Below are 27,497 nucleotides of genomic sequence, written 5' to 3'. Positions count from 1 at the left end.
ACTATACAGTTTGAAAGCTTTTAGTATAGTCACTGAGGTTTCGTTTTGTTTTTTTTTTTTTTTTGCCGGTCCTGGGGCTTGAACTCAGGGCCTAGAGACTGTCCCTAAGCTTCTTTTGTTCAAGGCAACTACTCTACCACTTGAGCTATTGCGCCACTTCTGGTTTTTTCTGTTTATGTGGTACTGAGGAATTGAATCCAGGGCTTCATGTACGCGAGGCAAGCACTCTACCACTAAGCTACATTCTCAGCCCCAATCACTTGAGTTTTACAACAACCATCACCAAATTAATTTTAAAATATTTTCATCTCTGAAATTAACTTTAGAAAATTTTCATCTCCCTTAAAAGCATCCCTGGTCCTAGCCATTTTTTCATAGTCCTTATATTCTCTCCATTCCTAAGCAACTGTTCACTTAATTCCTGAATTAGGTTTTAATTCCAGAATAGATTTAAATTTTGAGATGTTATTATAAGTGAGATCATACAATATGTGGTCTTTTGTGGCTACCTTCTTTCATGTGATACAGTAAGTTCGCTTTATTCATAGATTTACTACACAGTTTTAACCAAGCATGGTCAAAATAAATAATACTTAAAATCAAAGGTATTTTACAAACAAAATGTTTTGATTCCTGTGCATTCATTATGTAGCCCAATTGATGTGGAGAAGCTGTCAGTCCTGTGTTATTGTCAGTTGGGTTTAAATTATGTGATCTGTTGTGTGATCTGTTCTTTCCTGCACTTAATATTGTAGAAACCTGCCTCCAAAAAAGCATATGGTGCTTTCAAAATAGGTAAAAGTTGATTACTTAATTTAAGTGGTAAAGTGAAATTTAAAATGGGTTAAAAGATGACATGTCTTTAGTTGGGTGGTATTATGGGAAAAATGAATCAAACACATAGTGTATGACTGAACCCTATGCCTCCTGAACATTTGCCGTTTTTCCTCAGTAGAGGTCTCTTTGAACCTTAATACCTGTAGGTACCACAGGTCTACAATTGATGCATGTTGTATGTGTTGCTGTTTTGTTTATTTTTATTGCCAAATAAGAATCTACTTAATGGATACACTACATTTAACTTATTCATTAGGTGATTAGCATTTGGGTGTTTTTGCTTTGGAGCTATTGTGAGAATTTTTGTTATGAACATTCATGTACAAGTTTTTGTGTGTTCTGTGTATCTTTGTTCCTCTAACATAATGTATGAATTTTCTGTTGTGTAACTATCTTAGTGCATAGTACTTAAAACAACTATTCCTTTGAGTCTGTGAATGTGCTATTGTGTGCTGGGCTTACCTTGGTTGTGTTTGGTTCTATGTAGCTGTCTGTTCTAGGATGGCCTTGAATGGCAAAATTTGGTTCTATTAGGCTAGCCCAGGCAAGTTTTTATAGAACAGAGACAAAAGACACAAGTTCAGTTGTGCAAGATGGCAAGAAGCACATTTGCTTCTCAAGCCTCTTCTTGGGTCATATTTGCTAATACCATTTTGTAAAATACCACAAGAGCAAGTCATTTGGAGAAACCTAGAGTCAGAGTACAAAGAGGAATACAAAGTTAAAGGGTAAAATGTACCCACTGGGAAGCTATTAATTGACATCATTAATAGTTTTTCATACACAGAAATCTTGTTGCCGTCTGATGGCTTTAGTACTTGATTCTGCCCTGTTTGTATTATTTGCCACTTTCATGCCTGCATGATGAGCTCACTTGCCTTCCTTCATATCTATGTGTTATATATCATATGTTCAATGAGACTCTCAAGTTTGATTGTACTACAGAATTAATTGCCGCTACCCCTATTCTTTTCAGCAGCTCTGTTTTTCTTTGTAACTTTTAATCACCATCATTTTTTTTTTGCCAGTCCTGGGACTTGAACTCAGGGCCTGGGCACTGTCCCTGACCTTCTTTTGCTCCAGGATAGTGCTCTACCACTTGAGCCACAACACCATTTCCAGGTTTTTCTGTTTATGTGGTACTGAGGAATGGAATCCAGGGTTTCATGCATGCTAGGCAAGCACTCTTACGCTAAGCCATGTTCCCAGTCCCTTAATCACCATCTTACACTGTTCTGTTTGTTTAGTGCTTGTCTTCTAACTAGAATATATGCTTCATGAAGTGAGAGACTGTTGTTTAATTTACCATCTTCATTGCCTAGAACCATGGCACTCATTAAATATTTGCTTATCTACTTTTATCTAAATTCTAGTGGTATCATAGTTCTAACTTGCCTTCATATTGTGCAGTATAAACTGTCAGCTGCACTTGGGTTAGCATACCTACTGATAGAATGTTTCTTCTTCTTCTCATAAACACACAAAGAGGCTGTGAAATATGAGTGATGCTACCACTTATTTGTTGTTTAACACAGTTCAATTCTGTTTTACCTCCCTGTTTTCTCATCTGTGAAATCGGGATAATTGTCCCAACCTTACTGAGTGGATGGGAGGAGATGAATGAGGTATAAACAGTGCTCAATACAAATGCTAAAGGACTAGTACAACATGTATTGCATATTATTCTTAGCAACTACTTGTTATTGGAATATATGACATAGGTAAGATGGACTTGAAGGCTTGAAAGATTTTATATTAGTGAAGACATTGCAGAATCTTTGAAAACTGTATTTTTTGAAAGGAGAATAGGCCATAAAATGAGTCTAAGGAATGACTATAAAAATTACTAATGCCTTTGACTTGTTAACCCTTCTCCTCTTTCATTATATTGGCCTTTAAAATACCAACCATCTACCATCTCTTCTTGCACCTAGACAATTGAAGCTGTCACATTTAATTTATGCCAAAAACCTGAACAGAATCAATGTCTGGCAGTACAGATGCTTCTTCACTTCTCCCATTGAGTGCCCTTCTACTCACTGCAAACTGCCTACAGCTTCTACTCCAATCTGTGGACTTACTTCAAACTTTACAGAGAAATTATGCAACTGAAATGATACATAATGGCACATGCCTGTAATCTTAACCTCAGGAGTCTAAGGCAGGAATATTGAGCATTCACAGCCAACCAGGTGCTACACAGTAACTGCATTTTAAAAAAAATTCAGGGGCTTTTTTAGGGGTAGAGTGCTTGCCTAGCATGCATGAAGCCTTGGGTTCAATTCCTCAGTACCACCTACACAGAAAAATCTGGAAATGGTGCAGTGGCTCAAGTGGTCAAGTGCTAGCCTTGAACAAAAGAAGCTCAGGGACAGTGCCAGGCCCTGAGTTCAAGCCCCAGAACTGGCAAAAAAAAAAAAAAAAAATGCAGGTATCATTTTTTTCATGTTCAATTTTACAAACATATCTACATTGATCCTCATGGTCTGTCTTATTTCATTTGTTATTAGAGACCATACTTAACATTCTGATTCCTCTACTTGTTACTCAGATTTTCTCTTGTGAAGCTTTTTTGGGGGGTGGGAGGGGTCGGGGGGCCCAGGAGGCCGGTCCTGGGGCTTGAACTCACTGCCTAGGCACTGTCCCTGAACTTTTTTGCTCAAGACTAATGCTCTACCACTTGAGCCACAACTCCACTTTCAGCTTTGTTTTGGTAGTTAAATGAAATTCAGAGTCTTATGAACTTTCTTCTCCTGGCTGGCTTTGAACTGCTATCCTCAAATCTCAGTCTCCTGAGTAGCTAGGATTACAAGATGAGAGCCACCAGTGTCCAGCTCATATTTTATCTCGTATGGCCAAAACCAAGACTTCTTTCCTGCAGTTAATATCTCTTGTACATCCTCATTTTCACCTACTCTGCTGGAGTTTCTTATTAGCCACAGTGTGCTGTTATTTTCCAGCCCCAATAAATTTGCAAAAGTATGTAAATGATGACCAAAAATGTATAGCGATATCATTCTTATCCTCCCTAGTGTCTTTTAGCCACAATCTCAGGTTCCTGTTCTTTTTTGGATAATCATGAGGCTTGCTTGAACTCAGGGAGTAGATGCTAGCCCTGAACTCTTTTTGTTCAAGGCCTAGTGGTCTACCACTTTGAGCCACAGCGCCACTTCTGGTTTTCTGGTGGATAATTGGAGATAAGTGTCTCATGGACTTTCCTGCCCAGACTGACTTTGAACCCCTGAGTCTTCAGATCACAGTCTCCTAAGCTAGGATTACAGGCATGAGCCGCCAGCACCCAACTCAGGTTTCAATTCTTAGCTAATAGATTTCCTTCACATAGAAATATTTGTGCCTACCTCACTGTCCATTTCTTCTCATCCTATTCACCAACCTTATAAATATTGGTGTGTTCTAGTCCTCAGTCTTCTTTGCGTACCTGATTTTGGAGATAGGCTCTTTGGGCCTTTTGTGCTTTCATGGGATTTTAAATTTCTGTGAGAATGACATTGGGATTTTGGTGGAGATTGCATTAAATCTGTAGATTGCTTTTCGCAGTATTGATTCTCAACCCACAGGGTTAGAAAGTCTTCCCATCTTTTGATGTCTTCTTCAGTTTCCTTCAGGTTTATAGTTTTCATTAAAGAGGTCTTTCACATTCTTGGTTGTTTATGCCGAGATACTATGATGGAATTGTTCTAATTTCTTGCTCATCCTGTTTATTGTTGGTGTACAGGAAAGCTAGTAATGTGTGTGTGTGTGTGTGTGTGTGTGTGTGTGTGTTGGTTTTGTATTCTCGCTTTAGGTATAGGATCATGGTATCAGTAAATAAAGGTAATTGGATATCTTCTTTTCCTATTTGAATCTCTTTTATTTCATTCTCTTAACACTGTTCTGGTTAGCAGTTCCACTACTATAATGAGTGAGAATGGATCCTTGTCTTTTCCTACACTCCAGGGAAAGTGATTTAATTTTTTTCTGTTTAGAATGATATTAGCTAGAGTTGTGTCATATATAACCTTTGTTGTGTTGAGGTATATTTCTTCTATTCCTAGTTTCTTAAGAGCTTTTATTAATAAGGATGCTAAATTTTGTCAAAGGCTTTTTTGCATCAATTAAAATGATACAATTTTTGTTTATGAGCTGCATTTTGTTAATTGATATGTATATATCAACTCATTTGCATACTAGGATGAAACAAATTTGAATGTATACTATGCAATTTGAATGCATACTAGGATGAAACAAATCACAACGTGAGTCTCTTGGATTGCTAAATTCAGTTTGCAAGTATTTCATTGAAAAATGTTGCATCTGTGTTCATCAGAGATTGGGCCTGTGTGTATGTGTGCGGCCCACTGCCCCTCCCCCGCCCCCTGCCTTGCTTTCCTGTCTGGTTTTGAAATGAATGAGATACTGATTTCACAAAATGAATTTGGTATCATTTCTTCTTTTTTCATCTCATGCAAAATTTGAGGAGTGCTGATGTCTTCTTTGAAGGTCTGCTAGAATTCAGTAGTAAGTGAATTCTGGGTTTTGTTAGGAGACTACTTACTACTGCTTTAGTCTCAATTGTTATAAATTTGTTTAGATAGTGTATATCTTCCTGGTTCAGTTTTACTGTGAATTATGTCTAGAAATATATCTTTTTCTCTAGATTTTCTAGATTATTCAAATGTTGGTTTTCAAAGTGTTAACCCTCATGCATGATCTTTTGGATTTCATTGTTATTTGTTGTGATATTCCTATTTTCTTTTTCCTTTCTTTTTTGGTTGGTTAGTATTAGGATTTGAACTTTGATCCTTGAGCTTGCTAAGCAGGTGTTCTTACTGCTAAGCCAGACCTCTGGCCCTTTTTTTCTGTTGGAAATTTTTTTTTTTTTTTTTTTTTTTTTTTTTAATACTGTCCCAGGACTTGTAATCAGGGTCAGGATGCTGTTCCTGAACTTTTGTACTCAAAGTTAGCACTCTACTACTTGAGCCACAGTTCCACTTCTGGCTTCTTGGAATTTCAGAGTTTACTGCCTAAGCTGTCTTTGAACTGTGATCCTCAGATTTCAGCCTCCTGAGTAAGTTGAATTACAGGAGGAGTAGGCCACTGCAACTCAGCCTCTTGGTGATTATTGAGAAAGTCTCACTTCCTTCCTGGACATAAACCTGTCATGATGCATCTATCTTAGGCTTCCTAGTGGCTAGGATAGCAAAGGTGTGCTACCACATCTAGCTCTTCATCTAGCACAGGCTAGCCTCAAATCACAGTCCTAGTCATTTCCCTCCTAAGTATCTAGGATTCCAGCCAGGCATGAGCCACTGGTGCCCTATTTGTTTTTTCTTTACTTCTTTTTTTTTTTTTTTTTTTGTTGGTCATGGGGCCTGAACTCTGGGCCCAGGTGCTGTTCCTCAGCTCTTCAGCTCAAGGCTAACGCTCTACCACTTGAGCTACAGCGCCACTTCCGGCTTTTTCTGTTTATGTGGTACTGAGGAATCGAACCCAGGGCCTCATGAATTCAAGGCAAGCACTCTACTACTGAGCCACCTTCCCAGCCTTGCCTTGCTTTGTTTTTCTTTTCTTCTTTTTCTTTTTTTTTTTTTAAATGTAGGTTTTGGTTGTAGGGCTTGAACTCAAAGTCTGGGCACTGTTCCTGAGCTCCTTTTGCTCAAGTCTAGCATTCTTATCACTTGAGCTACAGCGCCACTTCCGGCTTTTTCTGTTTATGTGGTAATAAGGACTTAAACCCATGGCTTCATGCATGCTAGGCAAGCACTCTACCACTAAGCCATATTCCCAGCCAATATTATTTCTTTTACCTGACTATTTAGGGTTTGGTTAATTCTTGTTTTTTCTAGCAGCTTTAGGCTCATTATTAGGCTATTTGTGATTGCTCTTATTTTTTATCTTTTTTTTGTCCCTCAGCTCTTCAGCTCAAGGCTAGCGCTCTACCACTTGAGCCACAGCGCCACTTCCGGCTTTTTTCTTTTTGCTTATGTGGTGCTGAGGAATCGAACCCAGGGCCTTAAGCATGCAAGGCAAGCGTTCTACCACTAAGCCACCTTCCCAGCCCTGCTCTTATTTTTTTAATGTAGGTACTCATGGCTCTAAATTTACCTCTGAGCACTGCCTTTTGTTTATCTCAAAGATTCTGGTAGGTTGTATTCTTATTTTTTGGTTCTAGAAATTTTTAGAATTTTTTCCCCTTCTTCAATGACTCAACTATTCAATGTGCTGTTCAGTTCCATATTTCTATAGTATATTTTGCTGTTGTGTTGTAGTTTTATATCCATTATATTCTGATAAAATATAGGGAGCCATTTCATTTTTCTTATATTTGCTAAAACTTGCTTAAATGTTCTAAAATATGTTTTTGTGGGAAACTTCCATGGGCTATTGAGAATGTGTATTGTGTAGCTATTGGATGAAATAGTCTGTAGATGTCACAAGTTCATTTGGCCATTAGTTTCATTAGTCTATAATGTAATTTAATTATAAAGTTTCTTTGCTTACTTTCTTGTACAAATGACCTACCTATTGGTTAGAGTGAGATACAGAAATCTTCCATTGTCATTGCATGTAAGTCTATCCATGCTTGTAAGTCCAGTAGTGTTCAGTAGTGTTTTGTTTCATGAGGTTGAGTACATTGATATTTGGCACATATATGTTATTTCCTCTTGATGATTTGTTCCTTATATTAATGTGAAGTCTACTACTAATATGAGTAAAGATACTCCAGCTTGCTTTTGAGGCCCATTTGCTGCCAGTCTTTTTTCTATCCATTCACTCTAGGTCAGTGTTTGTGTATGTATGGTATGTTTCTTTTTATTTTTGCAGGTGTGAGGATTTGAACTCAAGGCCTTATTCTTTTCTCTTGCTTGTCCAGCTGGCACTATTTTACCCATACCTCAAGCCTAGTGTTTTGTTGTTTATTTTGGAAGTGGAATCTCACATGCTTTCTCTGCCCATATTGGCTGTAAGCTGTGACCCTCCAGTTTAATCATGCTTTTAATCCAACTTTGAATTAATATCTGCGGTTTGGAGAATTTAATGTTCAGTGTTAGGATTTAAAGATACGTAGTATTGCCTGCCATTTAGTTGTTTTTAAAGTATTTTGTTCTTTCCTATTCATTTGTTTATCTGCTCATCTGATAGGATTTAATTTCTCCCATTTTTTTCATGGTTACATTTATCTTCCTCTTATGTATGTAGGGTTCCTTTCAGCCCTTTATAAGGGTGGTTTAGTTGTCATAAATTTTGTTTTTATTTTAGAAGGTTTTTATTCCTTGGTTCTGAATGATAGCTTTGCTGGGTATGCAGGTTAGCATACCCAGGCTTCAAACACACCATTTTATGCCCTTCCTGCTTGTAAGGTTTCTGGTGAGAAATCTGCTGTTATTCTGAGGGGCTATTTCCATTGTATGTGAGTTGGTGCTTTCTTCAGTTTTCACTTTTTTTTCTTTGTTCCGTATAGTTAATGCTTTAATTGTGATATATCTTGGGAAAATTCTTGTCTGGTTTGGTCTGTTGCATGTCTTAATGACTGCTGCTTTCTCAAGATTTGGGAAATTTTCTGTTTTTTTTTTTTTTGTCAGACTTGGGGCTTGAACTCAGGGACTGGCATTGTCCCTGAACCTCTCTGTGCTCCAAGCTAATGCTCTCCCAATTGTGCCACAGCACCACTTCCAGCTTTTTCTGAGTAGTTTATTGGAGATGTAATCTCATGGACTTTACTGCCTAGCTGGCTTGGAACCATAAGATCATCAGATCTCAGCTAGGATTATAGACATGAGCTACTAGCACCTAGCTCTGTTTTCTAATGCTTTAGTTTGTACAACTTCAATGTTCATGATTCTTAACTTTTGTTTCTTAATAGTGACCCAGTGTGTTTTCATGATCTACTTTTCTTTATTCCTAATTCCTTTCCCTCTTCCTCCCCCTACCCCCTCCCCAGTTATAAGGCTTGAACTCAACACCTGGGCCCCGTCCCTAAGCTCTTTTGCTCAAGGCTAGCACTCTACCACTTTGAGCCAACAGTTTTTGAGTGATTAATTAGAGGTAAGAATCTCGTAGGGACTTTCCTGCCCTGGCTGGCTTCCAACCATAATCCTTAGATCTCAACCTTCTGAGTAGTTAGGATTACAAGTGTGAGCCACCAGCATCCTTAATTCTTCTGTTGTTATATGTCTATTTTTAAAATTTGAACCTGATATTCTGTCTTCCATTTAATTCACTCCACTGAAAAGACTTTTCCACGGTTATTTGACTTAACGGAGCTTTCTTTTTTCTTCTTTTTTTTTTTTTTGTCAGTCGTGGGGCTTGAACTCTGGGCCTGGGCACTGTCTCTCAGCGCTTCAGCTCAAGGCAAGTGCTCTACCACTTGAGCCACAGTGCCACTTCCGGTTTTCTGGTGGTTAATTGGAGATCAGAGTCTCATGTACTTTTCCTGCCTGGCTAGTTTTGATCTGCGATTCTCAAGTCTCAGGCTCCTGAGTAACTAGGATTACAGGCATGAGCCACCAGTGTCCCAGTGGTCATTCTTGAATTTGAATTTTCTTTTTTCCTTTTTCAGGTTTTCCGTATCTTTTTTGAATTATTCTTTTATATCCTACATTGTCTTTCTTGATCCAGCTGTTTATTTGTATTCTCTTTGAGATCCTTTATTTTTATCCTCTGAATTTATTATCTTCTATATTTTATTTCTTTGATCATTCTTCCAATCATACTTGTGATTTTGTTTGGACTTTTTTGCTATCCTTAATGCTGGGCTTCTTTGGTATCTACTGTGTGTTACGGTGGGTTGTTTTCTATATTTGTGTTCCTGTGTTGAGATTTACTCAACTTGCTGGTTGGATATCTTAACCACTTGTAGTCTTGAAGTTGAAACTATTCACAGTGCACAAACAACTGTGTAGTGGGAGAGTTGGCAATGTAGTTTCTCTCTGCTGTATTAGAGACTAGCCAAGCTTTGTCCTGTGTACTCAGTGCAGCAGGTCTCTCCCCCCAGTACCACTCAGAACGAAGAGAACTAGTTGGGGTAGGTGAGTTGAAGGTGGGGCTGATTAAAGGTCAGCAGTCTATTCTGTGCTCTTTCACCTCTGAAGCTTCGCTTCTTTGTGTAATGGAAGCCATTGCTTGTTGAACAGTACTTTTTAGTTTGTGGGCCAGTCAGGGTCCCATTTTACGCATATGTTCTCTGGTTTGTTCTCCAGAGACCACAGATGGACTAACCACATGGTGTTCCCCTAATGTGTCTATTGAAGATTATGAGTTCTGTACCATTAGTGGAGATCTTAGGGACTCAGGTGCTCTACCTCCTCTTTGAGATTCCATCCAGCAGCTTGTCACCTAGTGATAAGGCTGCAGCCTTGGGGTGGGAGGTGGGGGGGCGCGCGTGCGCGCGTGAGCAGCTAATGATGTAAATCTGAGTCTGTGCTTAAAGCTCTCAGCTCACTTGGCAAAAGCCACTGCCACCAAATAGTTGGTAGATGCTGAGCACTCTGCCATCCATGGGCTTGGTCCTATTGTAGTTGTAAATCTTAGGCACTAGAAATTACTCTGGGCTGCGAGAGTAGGGTCACTGATCTCCCAAACCCTTCCCTGTCTGAGTTTCTGGTACTGTCTTGCATCTTCAACTTGTCTGCATCTAGACCCCATTCACTCTAAGACTACTTCTCCCGCTGTCTCCTTTATTGTGCTCTCATCCCCTGGGGTATGGCTGTCTCTAGGCCTGCTAGCTGCAGTCTGCTTATAAGAAGCTAATATAGATTGATCTATCTGACAGCTCCTGAAATCTGAGCTCTCCCCCAGCAGTGTGTCCAGTTTTCTGATGTGTCCTTCAGACTTACAGGGAAACCCAAAAGTCCCTAAACCCTGACTCTCTTCTGACGTCCAAACCTCCTGGTTATGGTTCAGTCCTAAAGACTGTCTGGCCACATGCTGTTTGCAATCAGTCGATGTAAACTGATCGCTCAGTAGTCTGGGCTGTCTATCTGCTGAGGCTAGATCTTTTGTTATGTTGAAATAGCCCTCAGGGAATGACGATGCTGTGTGGGGCTGCCAACTGCCAGTGCCTAAGTTAAGAGTCTTCCTCTCTATGTTCTGATGGCAGTCTGCCACCTGAACCCTGCCTGGGTGTCCCAACCTTCCCCGATTACCAAATGTTCCTTAATTTCTAGGCCCTCCCAGGTTGTGGCTCAATCCCAAAGCTTGTCTGGCCACAAGGTGCCAGCCAATAATCATTGTAAAACTGATCACTCTGTAATTTGAACTCTCTACCAGTAGAAGGCTATGTCTTGTTTTCTGGTATGGTGACCCCTAGGGCTACGAAGTTGTTTTCACTGCAAACCAGTTGACTCTCAATTTCCACTTACGACAGTTGTCCACCACATGGACACTGGCCAGGTGTGCAGATCACAGTGATCACTAATTATTTCTTTATTTTCAAGGCTCCAGTTGTGTATCAGTCTAGAGCCTGGTTAGCTGCAGGCAGCTTTATGTAATCTGATACCCCAGTTTCAAGCTGGAGGCCCTCCCATAAGATGATACCTAGCTGTTGTTCTCTGAGATAATGGGATATTAAGACTGCCTTTTCTGATGCTGGCCTGTTACACTGGGAGCCACTGACCATGGTAACTTCCTGCACTGGAGTTTAATGTTTGTAGGAAGCGTGGATTTTTCCCATAATTCAGTCTGCTGATCTGTCACAGAGGTAATTGGCTTACTTTGTGGAGGATATTTCTACTTTCCCTCTGGATCTGTTCTACCACTTTTCTGTTTTGCCATATTTGTCATCTGTCCTGTTTGTCTGTTGTGGTTTTCATGCTATTCCTTAGTTTTGCCTTTCCATATGTCTCTCCTTTATTACTCTGAATCTTCTCATTCATGGAGTCCAATTATAGGCTTTCCTCACAGTATCAGTTGACTTTTTTCAAGAGCCACCAAGGAGGTTGTCCCTAGCAGGGAAAAAGCCTTTTTGAGGGATGAAGGCAAGAGGGTGTGGCTGATATAAAGTGGACTGAGAGACTGTCATAATCTTTTTTTGTGGTTGTTGTTGGTCATGGGGCTTGAACTCTAGGCCTAGGCACTGTTACTGAACTCCTCAGCTCAAGGCAAGTGCTCTACCACTTGAGCCACAGTGCCACTTCTGGTTTTCTGGTGGCTAATTGGAGTTGAGTCTCACAGACTTTCCAGAACAGGGTGGCTTTGAACTATGGTCCTTAGTAGCAGGCCTGCTGGGCCTGTCATAATCTTTTTCTTTTTTTTAATTGTGAAAATACTGTACAGAGGGGTTACAATAACATGGGCAAGATAATGAGTACATTTCTTATCAAGCATTGTAGCCTCCTCCTTTGTTTCCCCTTCCCATCTGTCATAATTTTGATACCAGCATTTACTGGCTGTGTGGTCTTGAGTAAGGTGTATCTCTGTGACAGTTTTATCATTTGTAAAACAAGGATGATAATTTTCAATAATAAAAATAAACTATAAGCTTGATATCTCTGGTTTATGCCTCTAAGCCTAGCTATGTTGTAGATGAAGAATGAAAGAATGCAGTTCAAAGCCAGCAGAAAAGACTTCAAGACCCAATCTCAACAGAGGGAAGCTTATTGTGGTGGTATTTGTGTGTCATCCTGTTAACTATGGAGAGCCTAAAGCATGCAGATTATCAACTAGGCATGTGTCAGGGCAGTAAAACAAGATCCTATCTTTCAAATAACCAGCAGATGCATGGTTCAGCAGTAGGATACCTTGCCTATTAAGCAGTTCAAACCCTTAGTACCGTCTGTGTGAATGTAAATGTATGTATACATATATACATATATGTGTATATATACACACACACTTATGTATATGGAACACAAACCTGCTTTTAAAACTTTAGTTTCAATGTTCAAGAGGAAGTGTACTCAGTACCTCACTCATGTAATTGTAACCCTCTGTATAGTAGCTTTACAATAAAAAAAAACAAAAAAAAAAAAACTTTAGTTTCTAATTGTACTTAAAATTCAGAGTATTTACCATGGATTTCAGGGCCTTCATTACCTGCTTCTTGCCTAGTTTTTCTGAATTTTTCTTGGTTCCCTCACACACACCCTTTCACTCGTTCCATTTGCTTACTATCTGTACTGTAGTCATAGTTCCTTACCTTTCTACTTTGTAACACTGCTTTTTGTGGGCTATGTTTTCTGGACCAGTATATTCCTAAGTTTTGTTTGTTTTATGGATTTGTAGGTTGTTTTTTTTCCCCACTTAGTAAAGTATTTATAAATTCTAGGTTCAGAAATCTACTCTTTTTCCCCAGTTTTGTGGGAGATTATAAAAATTCTTAGAAGTGGAGTTGCTAGGTCAAAAGTTAGGAATGTCTTTGTATCTATGAATCCTACGGAGGTAAAGTTTGAGATCATACATATCTAAAAAGGTTTTACTGCCCTTACACTTGGTTCGCAGTTTCCCTGCATAAGAAGTTGTGTTTGAAATCATTTTTACTCAGAACAATGCAGTCATTAAATTTTTAATTTTAATTTTTGGTTGGTCATGGGGCTTGAACTCAACCCAGGCCCTGTCCCTAAGCTCTTTTACTCATGGCTAGTGTTCTATCACTTTGAGCCACAGTGCCACTTCCTGTTTTCTAGTACTTGATTGAAGATAAGAGTCTCATGGATATCTCTGCCTATGCTGAGTTTGAACCTTGATCCTCAGATCTCAGCCTCCCGAGTAGCCTGGATTACAGACATGAGCTACCAGCACCAGGCTTAATTTTTTATTTATTTTAAAATTATATAATTTAGGGACTGGGAAGGTGGCCCAGTGGTAGAGCGCTTGCCTTGCATGCCTGAGGCCCTGGGTTCGATTCCTCAGCACCACATAAGCAAAAAAATAATTGCACAAAATAAAATTATATAATTTAGTAATTCACTAATTCATAGTATTCCCTACCACCCACTGACTCTGTGTATGTATGTGTGTGTGTGTGTGTGTGAAGTGTTCTTTCCCTCGAACCATATCTACAGTCCCTCATTGTTTTTCTAGTTCTTGATAGACAGCTTCTTGATAGACTACCAAAAGAAGGAGATACTGTCCCCCACCTCTTTTGTTAGTTAAATTGGAGATAAGAGTCTCATATACTTTCCTCCTCAAGTTGGCTTCAAACCATGATATTTAGATTTCAGCCTCTTTAGTAGCTAGGATTATAGGCACGAGCCATCAGTGCCTAGCTATATACATATATATGTATATAACAGTATTTTATATTGAATGATAATCTTTATTCTTTTTTTGTTGGTGTTGGTCCTGGGGCTTGAACTCTGGACCTGAGTACTGTACCTCAGCTCTTCAGCACAAGGCAAGCGCTCTACCACTTGAACTACAGTGCCATTTCTGGTTTTCTAGTGGTTTATTAGAGATAAGAGTTTCATGGACTTTCCTGCTCGGGATGGCTTTGAACCATGATCCTCAGATCTCAGCCTCCTGAGTAGCTAGGATTATAGGCATGAGCTACTGGTGCCTGGCTTCTAATCTTTATTCTTTTATTTAAAAAGTCTCACAAATTTGAGAAGAGTCTTATCTACTCTTGGTGGCTCTGTCATTTTGGCATCTGTCCGGCTTAACAAAATGTTCTAGTATTCTTGTTTTTGAACAATAATAACAAGTCTTCGACTGCTTCCATGCTTGTCTTCCACCATCCTTTCTATATTGTTTGTTTATTTAGATTTACCTTCATTTCTATTACTCTCTAGGTTTTCCCTTTGCATTTGTTTCCTATGGCTGCTGTAATATATTATCACAAACTTGGTCATTTATATAACATTATAACATTATTTCTTACAATTCTGGAAGTCAGAAATCCAGAATAGATTCTACTGTGCCCAAACCAAGATGTCAGCACAGGTCCCTTCCTCTAGAGAAACTAAAGAGAATAGATTCTGTTGCTACTTAAAAAAAAAAAATCTAAATAGTAATGAAAGAAAGAAAAACTCCACTGTGCTAAATAATCTTTAAGCTCTTTGAGGTGTACTATTGGTTACTACATTGTATTTGTCTGTATTAAAGTATTTCTAATTGATATGCTGAATGAATGTATTTAAATTCCTTTAAAATGTTTTTTAGGTGTGGAATATCAAACAAATGATTAAGTTGACACAAGAACATATAGAGGCCCTGTTGGACAAATTTGGTGGGGAGCATAATCCACCGTCAATATACCTGGAGGTGAGATTTTTACTATCATCTTTGGATTAAGTTTGGGGGGGGAGGTGAGTTTTATATAAAGAATTTGCTCTTAAAATTTTGATTCTTTTAGGTGATAAATTCAGGAAAAGATATTGGAGAGAATTAGGGTTTGTTTGGGGTTTTTTTGAGTGAAATCAAGGAAACTTTTATTTCCTTTTGTCTTCCATAATAGCGCATCTCTCCAGTGTATTAGTAAGAATTAGTTTTGTCATATATAAAATACATATTAGTATATACATATTAATATATGTATATTACTTTTGCCATAAATAGTAGTATATATATGACTTTTGTCATATATATGATAAAACTAAATTTCTCTTTCAGTGTCTATTCCTCTATCTACTATCCAGCCTTTTCTTTTTGTAGTGCTGAAATTGAACCCAGGATCTTGCAAATGTTAGCCAAGTACTCTTACCACTTGAGCCATGACTGCAGCTCTTCCATAATTATATTATCTAGACTTCTGTTGTTTTAGTTATTACAATACACATAGTTTATATTTTGGAAAATAACAAAACTAACAGAGAAACCCTTTTTAAATATTACCCTGAGTAGTGTTTAGTGATACTAGTTCTGAAAATTTACAAAGTACATTTTCTAGAACAAGTTTTTAACTATATTGGTTGCTTTCTTATAAATAAAATTTATAATTTTAAAGTAGCCTAACATTGTTCACTTTTACTGTGTAATTGTGCCTTGAGATTTGTGTCAGTCCTTGAGCATGATTGTTTCCTTCTGGAAGTTAGTCAGATTCCACAGCAAGTAAGCTGTTGTGGAATCCAGGCAATCAGGTTCTCCAGTCTCCAGTTCACCTTTATTACCTTTCTCTATAATCACTAGTTAGAAAAGAAGGTAACCCTAAATTATAATGATCAGTTTACCATTTAGCTCCAAATACTAGAGATTTTAAAGCATAGATTGGAAGATTCCTAACTAAATTTCTATTTCAGTAATTTTTTTTATACAGTGATAAGCACTTGTTGTCTTGCATCTTCTATGGCTCAAAATAATCTTGAACTCAGTGACTGAGTGCTGTCTCTGAGCTTCTCTTGCTCAAGGCTAGCATTCTAGCATTGAGCCAGAGCTCTACTTTCAGCCTCTTTTGGTAGTTTATTGGAGATAAGAGTCTCATGGACTTTTCTGCCTTGGATGGCTTCAAACTGCAATCCTCAGATCTCAGCCTCCTGAGTAGTGAGGATTACAGGTATGAACTATCTGCATATGTCTTGTTTTATTCTATTTTAATTTTGCTGGTCCTGGGCTTGAACTCTGTGAAATACCTACAGAAATAAAAACACATCCATTTGCTTACCTGTAGTTCAAAAATAAACTCCTTGAGAAATGATATCAAAAGATATCTTTGATTCCCCTTTGTAATCTTTCTAAATGTTTGCAATTCTGCATCTGTTTGAGATGGTGGGGGAAATAGTGGACCATGAGTAAAGAACTAAGGATACACACATGCATGCCCCTCACTGCATGCAGGTATATGATTCCAAGGAGACTACTGTTGAGAATTTTAAATGCTCAAGGTGCATAGAGTTCATTCAGTACACTAAAATTACTCAAATTTACTTCTACCGTATATACAGTAGGTCTGTGCATCCATAAATAGGCTACATTACTGTTGCAAAAATTGCAGCTGTACATTAATATTTTTTATCTAAATGATTTCATGCTCTTTATCTTACAAAGTATGGATATTTGATTTTTTTCCCATAATGCTGCCCACGTTCTGCTAAAAACACATGTATTTAATATCACTTACATACCACATTAACTTTTACCTTGTTTTTTGGGAGCCATATTTTTCACAATTAATAATTTGGTATCTCACGTGGGTCATCTGACCTAGCCTTGGTCAAAAGAAACTTCTGCCAGGGTGTCCTGGGTAGATAGTGTCCCAAAATTCACTGACTACAGGTTATTACTCACATTTTCAAATACAGTTTGTACTTGATACAGAGGAGGTAATTTGGGATCCATAGTAAGAAGCATAGACTATTACTATTATTTGCTGGTTCTGGGGCCTGAACTGAGGGCCTGGTTGCTGTCCTTCATCCTCTTTGTACTCAAGGCTAGCACTCTACCACGTGAGCTACAGTGCCACTTCCAGTTTTTTCTGAGTAGTTTATTGGAGATGAGAGTCTCATGGACTGTCCTGCCTGGACTAGCTTCGAACCATATTCCTCAGATCTCAGCCTCCTAAGTACCTAGGATTACTGATACCCAGGTGTAAAGTATTTTTTTAATTTGAAGAATAAATCATTTTAACTGATGGCTATTTCAGAAAGGAGGTAGCAGTTATAGATCTGCTGAGCCCTATGGAGGAAATTTTGATTCTTTCAGTATGATCTGGCACTATTCAAGACTGAGAAAGTCTTGAATTTTGCCAACTCTTTTAACACTTCAACTCCTTTCTATGTTCTTTTTTTTTTTTTTTTTTTGTCTTGTCAGTCATGGGGCTTGAACTCTGGGCCCGGGCTCTATCCCTCAGCTCTTCATCTCAAGGCGTGCGCTCTACCACTTGAGCCATAGTGCCACTTCCGGTTTTCTGGTGGTTAATTGGAGATGAGTCTCATGGACTTTACTGCCCAGGCTGGCTTTGAACCGTGATCCTCAGATCTCAGCCTCCTGAGTAGCGAGGATTACAGGTGTGAGCCATGGGCGCCCAGCTCTGCGTTCTTTCAGAGTGTGTGGGAGGGGGTGTGAAACTTCATATATCTTTCTGAAAAAAGTAAATTTAATAAAAGAGGTGATAGTTATCCTTGCTGTAGTGTAATTTATATATTATGCTAAATATGTGGTTTGGGACATAAATTACTATTTGGCCAGAAAATTAGAAACTTCATGCTTTTTAACTTAAGTTTAACTTAAGTTTCATAGACCATCTAGATACAAAATATATGTAGGTCAAGTTTCTCAGTGTAATACAATGGTATCTTATAACAGTTCTTCCACTGAAGAGTTTTAAGTTTTCAATTACTATATTTTTGACACTTACTTTGTAGCTTGTAATTTGAAACCCTGTTAGCTAGATTATAAATAGATGGTAATCAGTGACTGAAAATTCTTATTTTCTTGTGTTAATGTCAGGATAAGTCCAGATCCAAAGTGAGTCTGCTTTATTTTTTATAGGCCTATGAAGAATACACCAGCAAGCTAGATGCCCTCCAACAAAGAGAACAACAGTTATTGGAATCCCTGGGAAACGGAACTGATTTTTCTGTTTCTAGCTCTGCATCAATGGACACTGTTACATCTTCTTCTTCTTCTAGCCTTTCAGTGCTACCTTCATCTCTTTCAGTTTTTCAAAATCCCACAGATGTATCTCGGAGCAACCCCAAGTCACCACAAAAACCTATTGTTAGAGTCTTCCTGCCCAACAAACAGAGGACAGTGGTGAGTCAATTTTTAATGTTGTCATTTTCCTAATATCTTTTTAAAAATGAATTGAAAACTAGTATGTTAATCACTTTATATTCACAGGTCATACAAATGGAGGCATCAGTTTCAAATAAGAATAGGAAAGATTTAACTGTTCAGTGCCAACCTGTATTGCTTTAATTTTTTGGGTTTTTATTCAACCTGTATATTTCTTAAATTATATTGTCAGATTTCATCTTTATTCCTAGCTAGTAAACTCAGTGACCCTTAAATCTAAGTACTAGATAGAATTTCAAGTGATGAGCTTTTTTTGTGGTGTCTTGAAAAACAATCTCTAGTCTGAGTTACCAAATCACATGCTGAGTTTCCAGTGTAATTGATAGTTTTCCTCTTGTCTAAATACCTTTTTTTGATTAGTGGTATTGCTATCATTAAAGTAGTATACCTTGAAAAAACATTTAAAGCAGAGAAATAAGTAGAATTAAAGTGGATGACTTATAATCTTCAAGTACAATATTGTCAATATCCTTGCTAAATGATTTATCTATAATCATCACTAGTTTTGATGTATATTGTTACTCTAACAAGTTCCAGATCAGCTGATTCAAAATAGGTATTTTTCTCTTTAGATGGCCAAAAATAAAATGGTAACAATTCTTTTTTTAATTGGTCGTGGGTCTTGAACTCTGGTCCTGGGCTCTGTCCCTCAGCAGTTCAGCTAAAGGCAAGCACTCTACCACTTGAGCCAAAGCACCACTTCTGGTTTTCTAGTGGTTTATTGGAGATAAGAGTCTCATGGACTTTCTTGCCTGGGCTGGCTTTGAACTGTGGTCCTCAGACTCTTGAGAAGCTAGGATTGTAGGCGTGAGCCACTGGCGCTCATCAGGGCAACAGTTTTTGTTTTATAAAAATTTCTTTTTGGGGGCTGGGAAGGTGGCTCAGTGGTAGAGCGCTTGCCTTGCATGCATGAGGCCCTGGGTTGGATTCCTCAGCACCACATAAGCAAAAAGAAAAAAGCCGGAAGTGGCACTGTGGCTCAAGTGGTAGAGTGCTAGCTTTGAGCTGAAGAGCTGAGGGACAGCGCCCAGGCCCAGGGTTCAGGCCCCCCGACCGGATCCCAAAAAAATTTCTTTTTGCTAGGTATGGGTGGCACACACCTGTAATTCTAACTACTAAGGAAGCTGAGACCTGAGAATGATGATTCGAAGCCAGCCTGGGTAGAAAAGTCTGTGAGACTCTTATCTCCAATAAACTACTCAGAAAAGGCCAGAAATGGAGCTGTGGCTCAAGTGGTAGAGTGCTATCTATCCTTGAACACAAAGAGGCCCTGTGATAACACCTAAGCCCTGAGTTCAAACCCCAGGATTGACTTTTTTTTTTGCCCTGTTTTTGGGGTTTGAACTTAGGGACTTTTACTTTCCTGGCTTGTTTGCTCAGGTGCATCTTTATCCCTGACTTTTCTCTTTGGGTTTTTTTTTTTTTTTTTTTAACTGTTTTGTTTTGTCTTGTCTTTTCTTTTTTTTTTTTTGGGACTGGGGATCAAACCAAGGACATTGCACTTGCTGGGCAAGCACTTTGCCACTGACCTACATCCCAGCCCTCTAGCCTTACTTTTCACTGGTTATTTTGGAGGTAGGAGTTTTATAGATTTTTCTTCTGAGACAGGCTTTAATCTGCATTACTCCAGATCTCAACCTTCTTTTTTTTTTTTTTTTTGGTCGGTCCTGGGGTTTGAACTCTGGGCTTGGGTGTTGTCCCTCAGCTCTTGAGCTCAAGGCAAGCACTCTCCCGCTTGAGCCACAGTGCTACTTCCCGTTTTCTAGTAGTTTATTGGAAATAAGAGTCTCACAGATCTCAGCCTCCTGTATATCTAGGATTACAGGCGTGAGCCACTGGTGCCCAGTGATCTCAGCCTCCTGAATAGGATAACAACCTTGAGCCACTGGCACCCAGCTCCTTTTTGAATTGTCTGTGTGTGTCTTTGTGTGTGTGTGCCTATGTATGTGTATCTGTTCGTCTGTCTGTCTTGGGGCTTGAAATCAGGACCTGGGTGCTGTTCGTAAGCTTTTTTGCTCAAGGCTAACACTTGAGTCATAGCTCACTTCCTGCTTTTTGGTGGTTAATCTGAGATAAAAATTTCCTTGACTTTCCTGCCCGTGCTGGTTTATCTGGTCAACAATCCTTAGATTTCAACCTCCAGAGTAGCTGGGATTTTAAGCACGAGTCTTGGTGCCTGGTTCCTTTTGTTGGTGGTGGTGGTGCTAGTCGTGGGGCTTGAACTCTGGGCCTGGGTGCTGTCCCTCAGCTCTTCAGCTCAAGATGAGCACTCTACCATTTGAGCCACAGTGCCACTTCCGGTTTTCTAGTAGTTTATTGGAGATCAAGAGTCTCACGGACTTTCCTGCCCAGGCTGGCTTTGAACCACGATCCTCAAATCTAAGCCTCCTGAGTAGCTAGGATTAGAGGCATGAGCCACCAGCGCCCACCTCTGGTTCCTTTTTTGATTAAGACTAAGAACTAGGGCTGGGAAGGTGGCTCAGTGGTAGAGCGCTTGCCTTGCAAGCATGAGGCCCTGGGTTCGATGTCTTAGCACCACATAAGCAAAAAAGAAAAAAGCCGGAAGTGGCGCTGTGGCTCAAGTGGTAGAGCGCTAGCCTTGAGAAGAGCTGAGGGACAGCGCCCAGGCCCAGAGTTCAGGCCCCATGACCGGACCCAAAAAAAAAAAAGACTAAGAACTAATAGACTTTCTATCTACAAGCCTGTAGATTTTGATGTTACTGTTCCTTTCAAAAGGAGTTATCAAGAATGTAATCATTCCTATCCTTTCTTCCACAAACAGACAAGAGTTGGTAGTAACAAAGCAGGCTTTAAATTATTCACTATGAAGAATTACTACTCATAAGACACAGTCAGTTCTCCTTATTCTTATTCTCCTTATTCTCAGTTTTTCCTTATTCTTTTCTTTAGGATTAAAATAAAATTTATAATTAAATGGAGAATATCTAAATGATACCTTTGCATGGATACCTCCTTAAAAGAAAACATATAAGGTGAAATTTTACATAAGTTATCTGCAAATTGAAAACCTATTTTTGAAACAGCATATATTACAAAACAGTCTGCAGCCACCCATCTCATTCCTCATAGGTTCTTCCAGTATTCATTTATTTATTTATTTAATTTTTGGCTAGTCCTGGCCCTTGAACTCAGGGTCTGGGCACTGTCTCTGAGCTACTTTTTTTTTGGTCGGTCGTGGGGCTTGAACTCTGGGCCTGGGCCTGAAATCTTCAGATCTCAGCCTCCTGACTAGCTAGGATTACAGGCGTGAGCCACCGGCGCCTGGCTCATGTCCCAACTTTTTGGTGGTTATTAAAGATAATAATTTCATAGACTTTCTTGCCCCAGCTGGTTTTGAATCACATCTCAGCCTCAAGTGGTAGAGCGCTAGCCTTGAGTGAAACAGCTCAGGGACAGAACTCAGATCCTGATTTCAAGCCCAACAACTGGCATAGAGAAGGAATTAATGAGTATTTTGAAAGATACAGCTAAGAACATTTACTAAAATATTTAACAAAAAAATGAAAGTCATCAATATGGGAAAAAAATAGATCCAAGAGCTACAACTTCTGTTTAATAAATGTAGAATAAAATAGAAGGAAGAACTGTTCAGGCATAAGAAATCTCCCTGTATTGAAAAAAAACATTCATTTTCATATAATTAATGACACTAATCATCAACAGGAAAAGGAAACTGGAGATTGATCTGGACACATACTGTGTAATTAAAAACTTCTAAGAGAGAAAATATCAGACCCTTTCACAAAGCATAGTGAGCCTTGGATTATTGATTCTCACTGGAAAACTGAGGACTAGATGATGATGGAACCGAGTCATCAATGATCAGATGAAAATAAATAGACAATTCTAGCCATTTTTGAGTTGGGGCAAGAAACAAGATGTTTTGGGTACTCAGCACTGTAGAATATTATATCCTACAGAATATAATATGTATCTAGAAATAGATCCCAGAATTTAGAAGAATTTAAAATGACAAAAAGATTCAATCAAGAGAAAAAAGTAAATATTTTAATTTTTATTGTTGGTATGTCTAGAAGAAAATAAATTGGACCTACATCTTAAAGTTCATTTAAGATATAAGCAGTTTACCACAGCCATATGTGGTGGTACATACCTGTAATTCCAGCAACTAAGAAACTAAGGTACAGGTGGGTGCTGGTTGTTCATGCCTGTAATCCTACCTACTCAGGAGGCTGAGATCTGAGGATTGCTGTTTGAAACCAGCCCAGACAGAAAAGTCTCTGTGAGACTCTTTTCTCCAATAAACTACTCAAAAAAGCCAGAAGTGATGCTGTGACTTAAATGGTAGAGAACTAGTCTTGAGCACAGAGAGGCTCAGGGACAGTGCCCAGGTCCTGAGTTCAAGCCCCAGGACGAAAGAAAGAAAGAAAGAAAGAAAGAAAGAAAGAAAGAAAGAAAGAAAGAAAGAAAGAAAGAAAGAAAGAAAGAAAGAAAGAAAGAAAGAAAGAAAGAAAGAAGAAAGAAAGGGAGAGAGGGAGGGAGGAAGGGAGGAAGGGAGGGAGGGAGAGAGAGGAAGGAAATTCTAAGATTAAATTGTACATGGACATTATTCGAATTCACTATTATAAGAGAAATGCAAATTAAACAACCATGAGACAGTTTCATCTGTTCAGCAATATTTAAATTATTACTGGCAAGGGTGTATAGAGGAAGTCCATTACACTGTGGGTGGAAATGTGAGGGGAGTAGAGCTTATTATGAAGCACTTTGATCAGATCTATGAAAATTCACAAATACTGTGTGTTCCAAGCCAGTATTCCTAGCATTATGAATTTAGTTCATAGAAATAAAAGCACTAAGCTAGGCACCAGTGGCTCATGCCTGTAATCCTAGCTACTCAGGAGGCTGAGATCTGAGAATCACTGTTCAAAGCCAGACTGGGCAGGAAAGTCCACGAGATTCCTATCTCCAATAAACCACTAGAAAACCAGAAGTGGCTCTGTGGCTCAAGTGGTACAGCACTCGATTTGAGCTGAAGAGCTGAGGGATAGTGCCCAAGCCCAGAGTTCAAGCCCCACGACCAAGAAAGGAAAGGAAGGGAAGAGAGGGGAGGGGATTGGAGGGGGCAGGCAAGCACTGGTATATAGTGATACATGCAGAGGTTTTTGTTAAATATTGTTTATAATGACAAAAGAATATAAACTAAGCAATACAGCAATACTAGGAAATTTTCACATTAATTACGATACTTTTGTATCATGTAGTACAACACAGTCTCTGAAAGGATAAACTAACGCAGTAGTTGTACTTGAAGATTTTTCTGAGAGGTATTATTATTAAATAAAAAAAAACCAAGAATGTGAGAAATTGTCACATTACAAGTACTGTAATTGGGTTTTAAGAAATTTCCCATTTATGCCATATTTGTGGTATTCCTTTTTTTTTTTTAACTTTTTTTTTTTTCTTTTCTTTTTGGTACTGTGGATCGAACCCTGGATGTTGCACTTGCTAGGCAAGCTCTTTGTCACTGAGCTACGTCCCAGCCCAGGGTCAGCCCATTGCATTGAGTTGCATTGTGTTGGCCAGGAATCAAACCCAGATCAACTGCTTGGAAGGCAGCAGCTATGCTCACCACTATACCACTAACACCACACTTGTGGTATTCTTATGTCTAGAAATATGCCTCATCAAGAAACACTGAGTAAAATACGTTTATTTAAATGTACTTCAAGTAAGAAATTCCTTTGGAAAGTGAAAATCAAGAAGGAACTAAGCAATCAGAGGCATCTGTGAACTGATTTATGGTATCGCTGACCACATCCAACCTGTTCTTGCGTAGCCTACAAACTGAAAATGAATTTTGTGGTTTTAAATGCTTGGGAAACAAAATGAAAGGGAAAATAATACTTCATAAAATTAAAATTCAAAATTCAGGGCCATAGACTATTATTGGTATACAGCAATGCTAATCTGTCTACAGCTTGTTTATAGCTCCTTTTATACTATTTACAGCAGCATTGTTGTAGTTTATACACAGTTATATGACCTCTAAAAACAATTTTTTTTCTTTTTCTTTTTTGGTGGAACTGGTGCTTCACACTTGCTAGTTTCATGCTTTACTGCTTGAAACACACTGCTAGTCTCAGCTTACCTGAAGTTAGTGAGATTCAGTGGGCTCATTGTATCACTGTGTATCACAGAGAGGTGTCAGTGTCAATGTATGAGGACACAAGACTAGGTCTTCAGCATGTATCATAAACATAGAGCTCAGGTTGTCACATAAAGCTGTGCCTTTGAAGGGTTTCAAAGCATATATAACAATGAAATTTGTTATGGCCAGCAGTCTAGAGATTATAGTATCCCTAAACTGTGGACCTGCTCTTACTCTAGTGTCAGGTTCATATTTACATTGCCTACATTGTCCAGGAACCTTTAAAGCCAAGAAATTAACATAACAACTGGTCCTAGAGTGGTTATAGTACTGAAGCAGAAGCAGGCATAAATCTTCCTTGGCCCATCTAGGCCTCAGGGAATTAAAAGATAATACCTTCATGTGCTCGACATCCCAAATTATAAAACCAACAGCAGAGGTCAGTGGTTTATGCCTGTAATCCTAGCTACTTAGGAGGGTGAAATCTGAGGATTGCAGTTTGAAGCCAACCTGGGCAGGAGAATTCCAGAGAGATTTATCTATAATTAATTACCCCAAAGCTAGAAAGGGCATTGTACCTCAAAGTGGTTAGAGGGTTAGCCTTGAGCAAAACAGCTCAGAGACAGTGCTTAAGCCCCGAGTTCAAAACTTATGACCAGCACCAAAAAACAAAAACAAAGAAACAGTCTATGGGGCTGGGAATGTGGCTTAGTGATACAGTACTTGCCAAGTGTGCATGAAGTTCACCCTGGGTTCGATTACTCAGTACCACATAAACAGAAAAAGCCAGAAGTGGCGCTGTGGCTCAAGTGGTAGGTAGAGTGTTAGCCTTGAGCCAAAAAGAAGCTCAAGGACAGTGCCCAGGCCCTGAGTTCAAGCCCCAAGACTGACCAAAAACAAAAAAGAAAAGAAAAAGAAACAGCCTATCTCGTGAGTTAGAAAACTTTAAGAACAGAAGAATTACATTCCTAAGGAACCAAATAGAGATTCTAAATAATCTTGAAATTTCAAACTTAGTGGATGACATCATCTAGGAAGTATTCTTGCAAGAAATGATTGCACTGAATGTCAGGTTTATGAACGTTCCATTTTATAAGAAATATTAAGTACCATTAGGAAGCAAATAGACAAACTCAGAAGGCCTGGTCTCTGATAGAGTAAATGTCATAGAGAATAACAGGGTTGGGAGGTCTTCTGTAAACAAAACCATATGCTATGTATAATCTTGTTTTGGTATTGAGTTAAGGAAGAACTATCAAAGGAATTCTTGAGATGAGAAACTTGGAATATTGATAGAATATTGGTGTTATGACACTGTTAAATTTCTTTCTTTTTTTTTTTTTTTTGGGTTCGGTCGTGGGGCCTGAACTCTGGGCCTGGCCGCTGTCCCTCAGCTCTTCAGCTCAAGGCTAGCGCTCTTACCACTTGAGCCACAGCACCACTTCCAGCTTTTTTCTGTTTGCTTATGTGGTGCTGAGGAATCGAACCCAGGGCCTCATGCATGCAAGGCAAGCACTCTACCACTGAGCCATCTTCCCAGCCCAACACTGTTAAATTTCTTAAGTGTGCTAATGGTAATCACATGAAGAATGTCCTTCGTCTTAGGAAATACACCGTTAAATATTTAGGGGTGAAGCATCATGATGACTGCAACTTCAACCTAGTAAAGTGTATGACTCTCAAGGGTACGGGTTCGTGATTTTTAACATACAATATTGCCATACAGATTAAGATACAAAACATTCCTAATGCTTGAAGGAATTCCTCTTTACCCCCTCTAATTCAAGAGTGACCATGATCAGGAGGCCTGGTTCAACAGTTGAGTGCCTACCTAACAAGTTCAGAACCCAGTTCCTCCAGAAACAAAATAATAAATATTCTTGACATTTTTTTGGCCATCTATCTCAGTCAATTACTTTGAAACAACTTGTTTACACATAACACTATGAATAACTGAGTGTAGAGAAAGAGAAAGCAAGTATGAAAAAGCATAATTTTAGAATCAAAGAGAATGAATTTATATTGTAATTATACTATTTTTTTTCAAAGTTTCTGAAATTTAATGAGAATTTTCCATAACAGAGTCAAGAAAATAACATAGATTAAAGGAATAGAAAATAAAAAATAAATTAAGTGGTTTGAAATATGGAATGAACAGTTTAATTATATGCTTCAAAGAAATTCTGGGAAGGAATAGAAATAAAGGGGTAGAACAACTAAAGATTAGTTAGAAAACTAATTTTTATCTATACTCTCTGTAATACAATGGGAGCTCAGTGGGACTTCTTAGCAGTCTGGGATATGGTATTCAGGTAACATGAATCCTCCAAAATGTTTTGTTTTAGAGCACATCTGAAGCTTTCATCTGATTCTCACAAGTCTCTGAAACAAGTTAAGATACCTTTTTACAAAGATCTCTCTGGAAACATAGGGTAGAATGATTGGGTTAAATTTAAAAGTAAAGATAAGAATTACCTTCCAATTAGGAAGTTTTTATGTTGTTCTAGCTACAAGATGAGTGACAGAGGAGAGAGCTTTTACCCTCAGTTCATTATTTCTAGAAAGTACAGCTTTTGTTTATCTGATGGTTTTAAATACACTCGTGATATGCACATTTTCAGTTTACAAGCTCCATAAAATTGCATTTTCCCTGACTTCTGTAAAGACTTGAAGCTCTTTCATGTGAAGGCACCCTGCTAGTCTGTTGAGCAATTTTAGTGACACATGTAATAAGCACCCTCTTCTTCAATCCTCTCCCTCTGGGAGTTCCCTTGTCCCCCTACCTTACCCTCTGGATAGTCTGGTCTCAGACTAGAAAGGACTGTACACAACCTATCAGAGGTATCATCCAAGTAAAGCT

At 38.7% G+C, this 27,497-nt stretch overlaps 1 protein-coding gene across 2 annotated transcripts in view; it reads left to right on the top strand.

Moving 5' to 3' along the window:
- Positions 1-27,497, top strand: part of Braf (B-Raf proto-oncogene, serine/threonine kinase) — a 140,760-nt gene that overhangs the window by 33,746 nt on the left and 79,517 nt on the right. For both annotated transcript variants that reach the window (XM_042677234.1, XM_042677233.1), the window contains exons 2-3: positions 14,935-15,036; positions 18,199-18,462. In XM_042677234.1, the coding sequence (XP_042533168.1) occupies positions 14,935-15,036; positions 18,199-18,462 (366 nt within the window). The remainder of the gene's footprint in view (positions 1-14,934; positions 15,037-18,198; positions 18,463-27,497) is intronic.

The sequence above is a fragment of the Dipodomys spectabilis genome, unplaced genomic scaffold (genome assembly GCF_019054845.1).
Source record: "Dipodomys spectabilis isolate Male_0828 unplaced genomic scaffold, ASM1905484v1 ptg000034l, whole genome shotgun sequence".
Taxonomy (NCBI): Eukaryota; Metazoa; Chordata; class Mammalia; order Rodentia; family Heteromyidae; genus Dipodomys; species Dipodomys spectabilis.
This window is presented reverse-complemented; position numbering and strand designations above follow the sequence as displayed.